Source organism: Octopus sinensis, linkage group LG1 (genome assembly GCF_006345805.1).
Source record: "Octopus sinensis linkage group LG1, ASM634580v1, whole genome shotgun sequence".
NCBI classification, from domain to species: Eukaryota; Metazoa; Mollusca; class Cephalopoda; order Octopoda; family Octopodidae; genus Octopus; species Octopus sinensis.
Genome location: NC_042997.1, coordinates 191,785,874 through 191,793,419, shown reverse-complemented (window position 1 = coordinate 191,793,419; position 7,546 = coordinate 191,785,874). Strand labels below are relative to the sequence as shown.

Sequence of the window (7,546 nt, the reverse complement as noted above, 5' to 3'; positions counted from 1 at the left end):
AAAGAATATGGTCTTTTAAAAGACTTTGGCATCGCTCTTTCCTCCAGACCTAACAGCAAATTCATTATTAGCGTAATCACAGGAGTTGGTATAAATTCAGCCAAATATAAACTCCGTAGAAGAATAATTGAAAAATGATTAAGAAAAATAAAATCAGTCATTTTGCATTTCTCAAAATTTTAATTTTAAAATCATATTTTTATGAATTCGATGGATTTTGTTATGCTTTCTCCCTTAATTTCCACAACCCTGTTTAGTAGCAGACGGCAAGCAGTGAAATTATTTATTCGTAGATTCTAAACGGAAACCAAGATATCTATAAAATTCTTTTAAAAAAACAGGCCAGTATTTTATATAGCTTAAAATATCATTTACCCATTAAAAGAAAAAGGGGAAATAAGAAATAAATTATCGAAGAAGATCTGCAAAAGTTGAAAAATAAACCAATTTCGACAATGTTTTTGTGTCAAACATCTTTCACTGCGACACACTTATTACATTCGAAGAAAAAAAGATATAACCTTGTAACATTTTTAAAGCAGAGTAAAAAAATTCAAATTATTTTTTAAAGGAATTATTTATTATTACTATTCATATTCTTTCATTTTTATTTTTAAATAAAATTTGTCCATGTTATACAGTATGCTTTAAGAATCACGTTTCCGGTTAGTTCACAGTGAAGACCAATGTGTCGCCATTTTAACATTCAGAGGTATCATCTGTAACAATGTTGAATTGTTTTATTGTTAAAAGTCGTTAATATACCGTATAATTACTATTGGTAAGTTGCAATGCTACTTTGATCTCTAACTCTATTCGGAAAAGAAAAAACAAATTAGCAAATGCGAAAGCCAACATCATCTTTTTTACACTACTTTGTTTTTATTTGTGCGCTTGCTTTTTAATTGTAAATTTGGTGTGACTGGGTTTAATGTTCCAAGAGCCATAAGACATTCGAAGGGCTTAATATCTCTGTTACACAACCTATAAATCATATAGAAAATAGATATACATTTTAAACGAACATTTCCTCATTTTAATGCAAATTATTAGAATAAAAGCACTGTCTAAATTCGCACATACCCCTAATCAACACATCGATATAGTTACGTAAATTCTAGAACTTGATATAATTTTAATTAAAGTAATGCTGGATTTCTAAAAATACCGTTATTATTTATAGCAGTAATCGTTATCCTTATTGTTTTTATTGGAGTGGAATCGAGAACTGTTTTTACACGTCACAGTAATTGTTGATAATCCCTAAGCGAACAGACAAGATCAAAGGCATTCCATCTTCACAGTCCTTTTTTGGGTTTTTTTTGTGTTTGTTTCTGTTAGCCAAATGTAATATATTTGCTAGTTTTAAAACGGTTGGTTGTGATATGAGTTAGATTTGGCTGCTATATTTAGCAAGTTCAGCAACCACGTTTCAGCCATCTCCCAATGATGCAAGCATCTACATTAAAACATGAAACATCTTGTAGCACTCCCGCCTCCTCGTTGTTTATGTTGCGTGTTGCATTTATTCTGGCGTAACCTTACTGCGTTCTAATTAATGTTATTTACATGTAATCGTGTTGATTGGTGCTGCTTTTTTTTTATATTTCTATTTCGTATTTATTTTGAATTAAGCTGGTTACATTATGTAATAATGGAAAATTATAAAAGACACCTTAATCCTAAAAGGCCTATATCGACTGAGACTTTTAAGCTGTACCTATTCACTAGTTGATTGTTTAATAGCTATGAAATATTTCTGTTCGAGATTTTTGAGAAACTTATATATATATATATATATATATATATATATATATATATATATATATATATAGCCTTTTTTCTCTCCTTGTTTTTTCTATGTCCCTTTCTGTAGAAGAGCGTAGGCTCGAAACGTAAAAGACTTTTTCTATTCCTGAGCGTTATACTAATACATCTGTTTGTTTTGTACACCACCTGTCTTCGTCTTTTGTTTTTTTCGTAATCTCTCCTATATATATATATATATATATATATATATATATATAAATATAAGAGTAACCACTATGTGGTCGACTCTAGCACTAAAAATAGATCCGCTAGTATCCAATTAGTATCCAATTTTCTCACCCTTATTAGTTGATTGTATATATATATATATATATATACACACACACACACACATTTTCGGTAAGAGCTAGTGCAATTGTAGAGCAGATAAGCACCTATTTAGCACTCAAACAGACAGAATTCTTAAACTCCAGCTTCTTAATCATGGTAAAGTACTCCAGAATCAGATAAATTGGCTAAAAGAAAGACAAATCGCGAACGAATATCAAAGATGGGCAATTATAGGTATAAGGAATGCATTTATAAAATGTTATATATATTTACAGGTTGTATATAGATATTTACAGCTGTTTCAAATATTCAGTGGATGGCTGATAGTATAGCTTTTATTTGTTTTAACCAATGGACTGTGGCCATACTAGAGCACCACATTGAAGCGTTTTCAATGAAGAAATCATCCACAGTACTTTTAAAAGACTGGTATCTATTCTATCAGTCTCTTTTGCCAAACTGCTTCGTTAGGGGAATGTAAGCAAACCAACAGATTGCTAAATGATTGGCAGGGGGTAGAGGGCATATAAAAACACAAAGATACACACATATATATATACTAACCAACTACTCGGGTTATCCTAGAAACAGCTGTAAGACTTCAAATTCACCTTATCCTAATTAAATTATTCCTATATATATATATATGTATATACACACACACAGTTTCTTTCTGTCTACCAAATTGACTCACAAAGCTTTGATTGGCTTGGGACCATAGAAAACATTTGCCCAAGATGCCATATAGTGGGACTGAACTTGAGACCATGTGTTGGAAAGCAAACTTCTTACCACACAGCCATGCCTGTGCCTATAATGCATATTATGCAAACAGATGCATTTTGACGCATCACTACCTTCATACAAGAAACATTGAATATTCCCTTCAGAAGGAGGAATGGCAAATGCATTCTTTACACCTATAATTGTTTGTCCATCTTCCTCTAAAGTAAATTAATGACAGCAAATTCAAGATTCTGTGTGTAAACAAATTTATAATCCACGTTTTGCAAGGTTAAAAATGTTTATTAAACATATTGCAACTTGGTTTACAAATTTTATATATCATCATCATCATCGTTTAGCGCCTGTTTTCCATGCTAGCATGGGTTGGATGGTTCGACCAGGGTCTGAGAAGCCAGGAGGCTGCACCAGACTCCAGTCTGATCTGGCAATGTTTCTACAGCTTCCTGACGCCAACCACTCTGTGAGTGCCACCGGCACAGGGGCCAAAGGAGGCTGGCAATGGCCATGATTGGTTGGTCCTTTTTATGTTCCACCAGCACGGAAGCCAGCCAAAGTGGCGTATATATATATTTATATATCATTATGATTGAATATTCATTTTTCTATGCTTGAATGGTTCAATTGCAAATTTTTGAGGCAAGTTTCCTATGGCCAGATCACTTGCATAAATGTGATACTTGATTGCAACTATCATGTGATGTGGAGACAAGGGTACACACATACGCACACACACACATATGAGACAGGTTTCTTTCTCTTACCAAATCCACTCACAAGGCTTTGGTTAGCATGTTTCTTAATCACATGCAGGGCTTTTATGTATGTATATATATTATTATATATATAATATATATATATTATGGCTGTGTGGTAAGTAGCTTGCTTACCAACCACACAGTTCCGGGTTCAGTCCCACTGCATGGCACTTTGGGCAAGTGTCTTCTACTATAGCCTCGGGCCGACCAAAGCCTTGTGAGTGGATTTGGTAGACGGAAACTGAAAGAAGCCCGTCGTATATATATATATATGTATATATGTGTGTGTGTGTTTGTCTCCCCAACATCGCTTGACAACCGATGCTGGTGTGTTTACGTCCCCGTTACTTAGCGGTTCGGCAAAAGAGACCGATAGGATAAGTACTAGGCTTACAAAGAATAAGTCCTGGGGTCGATTTGCACGACTAAAAGGCGGTGCTCCAGCATGGCCACAGTCAAATGACTGAAACAAGTAAAAGATATATATATATATATATATGCATATATGGGTACAGGACATCACAAAACGTAAACAACATGAAATACAAAAACATGGAATATGAAGACGAACTTTTGTATGCAGACCATAGAAAAGTTCATCTTCGTATTTCATGTCGTTTATGTTTTGTGATGTCCTATACCCATATATACCCATATGTATGTATATATATATATGTAAATTAGAAAAAAAACCACCTTTTTCAATTCAAAATGAAAAATTAAATTACACCATCTAGAAAATTACATATAATAGAAATATTAAATATAAGATAAAAATAATATACCGATGATCAAGTAATGTGCAAAATAATAAATAAAACGTATATATTTGGTAGAATAACAAATATTCTACCAAATATATACGTTTTATTTATTATTTTGCACATTACTTGATCATCGGTATATTATTTATCTTATATTTAATATTTCTATTATATGTAATTTTCTAGATGGTGTAATTTAATTTTTCATTTTGAATTGATAAAAGGTGTTTTTTTTTCTAATTCATATATAACGACGATGATGATGATGATGATGATATATATATATATATATATTGTGAAATTTGATTTATTATTTCTAAATTGAATTTTTCCCTGTAAGTTTGGAATGATATTCCCTCAAATTATTATTTTATATATATATATACATGTATATGTAAGTATATATATATATAAATAAATAAATAAAGACTTTCTGAATTCCCAGGTGTTATATTAATACATCTGTTTCTTTTCTACACCACCTGTCTTTGTCTTTTGTTTTTTTTCGTGAATTCTCCCTTATATATATATATATATGTATATGATGGAAACTCCTGGCAAAGATGCCATATGGGTGTTCAGTTTTTGTTGCATAACCTGTACAAATGATTTGTTTATAGTAATCAAATGTATATGCTGTACTTTAACTCACTCCCTCCATCAAATCAGCATTGCCAGGTGCAGAATGTACCACGTCAGGTGTCAAAATGATTGCATTGGCCATCTAGCAATTGAAACCAAGATCTCAGGATCATGAGTGCAACACCCTAACCACTAGGTCATGCACCCTCACGCACACACTCATACATTTCTACATATATATGCATGCATATGTATGTGTATTAGTATATATATTTGTCATCATCATTTTACATCTCCTTACTGTGCTGGTTTGGGTCGAACAGTTTAACATGATCTGATGGGTCTGAGGGACACACCTTGCTCCATCATCTTCATATTAGTATAGTTTCTATGTCTGGATGTCATTCCTAATCCGAGCCACTTTACAGAATGTACAACATGCATTTTTTTTCAGTATTAGTAAGATTGACTAGTGTAAAGAACACCTATGATTGAAAAGGAGAATAGGAGAGAAAGTAATGATTTTAGGCAAGGTATTGAAATTAAACTACGATGGGGGAACAGATTTATTGTTGTGAGAGCATTGTTCATTTACATTAATATTTACACATTTAGTGAAGTATGCACACCTCTTTTCTTTCTTGTCTTCACTAATCCTATGTATTCAAAACACATGTCCCCCTACCATGTTGTACTGCATTTCATGCACAAGCATAATTTAATCTGCCTTTCATTGTCAGCAGAGATAGTAGCTCTTTGAACTTTTTCCAACCTGTTCTTATTCTGGTTCCTATTGTTTCGGAGTACCCCTTCCTATTACGAATTAAATCACCTAGCTAACAGAAACTAATGACTATTTCTATGGAGCTTTCTAAGCAGTTGAGAAAATCTATTTCCTTGGTGTTCTGCATGCTTAATTCCCCTTGTGCAACTGTCACATATGAAGGCTACCTTTGCAGTTAAACATTGCTCCCACTTACCACTCATGCATCCATTGTTTACATCAGATACATTGGTGTTTCAACCAACTCCTTTTCTGCATACAAAGTATGGCTATTTCCCTGACAGCAGCAGAGTCCTCTCATCTTTTCTATTTGTCATAACTTTAGATTTAGATAAGTTAACTTTTAAGGTCCTCCAATTCGAGGTTTAGCTTCCATGTCTGGCATTTTTTCTTCAAATCTGCTATAAAAACAAGGTCAACAGCATAAAGGAGTTCCAACAGATAGCCAATCTTAAACACCACTGTTATGGTTTGGAGGACTAAATTAACAGAAAGGGGCTGAGGATCAAGTCTTGATGGACCCATACCAGTATGCTAAATTTATTGCTGTACTCATTGTTAACTGCCCCTTCATACATAGCTTATCTGGCCCTCACTTGCCATCCATCTACCTATAACTTCTTTTGTGCCCACCAGATGACAATGTGAGGGACCCTATTAAAAAATTTTTCCAGGTCTATATATGGTAGATGTGGTGACTTGTAGCTATGTATTTCTCTTACACTCGTCTCACTTGGAAGATCGCACTCTTAATGAGTGGTGGTATTCTTGGCATTCAGCCAAACTGCATCTCATTTAGGCTAATACTACAAATCAATTTCGCAATAACTCAGTTACTTTGATGACCTGGTTCAACAATTTGATGTCTCTGTAGTTTCTCTTTAGGGCATCTCCTTTGCCTTTGTACAGTTTCATAAATGATGCTGCTGTGCCAGTCATCATGCATGACACTTTCTTGCATCACTTTATTGACTATTCATATAAATAACCAGTATCCTACTTTGCCAGCTGTGTGTGTAAGTGTGTGTGTGCATGCATATTTTAGGGTGAAACATAAGTCTTTTCTTTTTTTTTTGCTGATAAGTCTATATAAAAACATCTGTGAAGTTAAGACATCTCTCTGTAGAAACAAGAACACCTACACATATCAGTATGCCAGCTTACATAGATGGACAGCTAGAGTATGAAATTTGATTTAGCTAAATAATAAAAAATTATTTGCAGTATTTAATGATAGTATCTGGATGACAAACCATATTATCACCTACCTAAATCATCTAATCATCTCTAAAAAAAAATTCATGAATTCTAAAAGCAATTGAAAAGTGTCTGTGTGACCTTTTTCTCCTTCAAATTAATATGTGTTAATTTTGTTTTTTAAAAGAACTCTACAAATTGAATTCGAGTATGCTGTGAATTGATATTTTTTTTCTCTTTCAGTTTCTGTATGAATACCTTAAATTAAAATCAAAAATACTCTAAGCATGTCTCGGAAAAATAGACCTACAGCTGCATCATGGGACAGGCAAGTATTTTCTTCTCATATTCTTCTTCGCTCTTCAGTTCCCTTTGGAATATAAGCCTTCCAAGTTCTGTCCTGGGCAGTTCTTTCTATCAACTTCTAGTTTTTTTATTTTCTTCTTCACTCTTCCTTTGCCTAGAATTTCTTTGACGAAAATCTCTCATCAGTCTAAGGCAAAGTAGCTTTCATCATCATCATTAGCATACGTCTTCCATGCTGGCAAACCAGAGGACTGCAAAATGCTCTACTGTCTATTTTGCCATGGTTTTTACAGCTGGATATTCTTCTAATG

At 33.4% G+C, this 7,546-nt stretch overlaps 1 protein-coding gene across 2 annotated transcripts in view; it reads left to right on the top strand.

Moving 5' to 3' along the window:
* Nucleotides 1–670: 670 nt before the first annotated feature.
* LOC115215009 (RNA-binding protein 33-like) overlaps nt 671–7,546 on the top strand; it is a 57,959-nt gene continuing 51,083 nt past the window's right edge. For both annotated transcript variants that reach the window (XM_029784134.2, XM_029784125.2), the window contains exons 1-2: nt 671–781; nt 7,173–7,257. In XM_029784134.2, the coding sequence (XP_029639994.1) occupies nt 7,217–7,257 (41 nt within the window). In that variant the 5' untranslated portion in view covers nt 671–781; nt 7,173–7,216. The remainder of the gene's footprint in view (nt 782–7,172; nt 7,258–7,546) is intronic.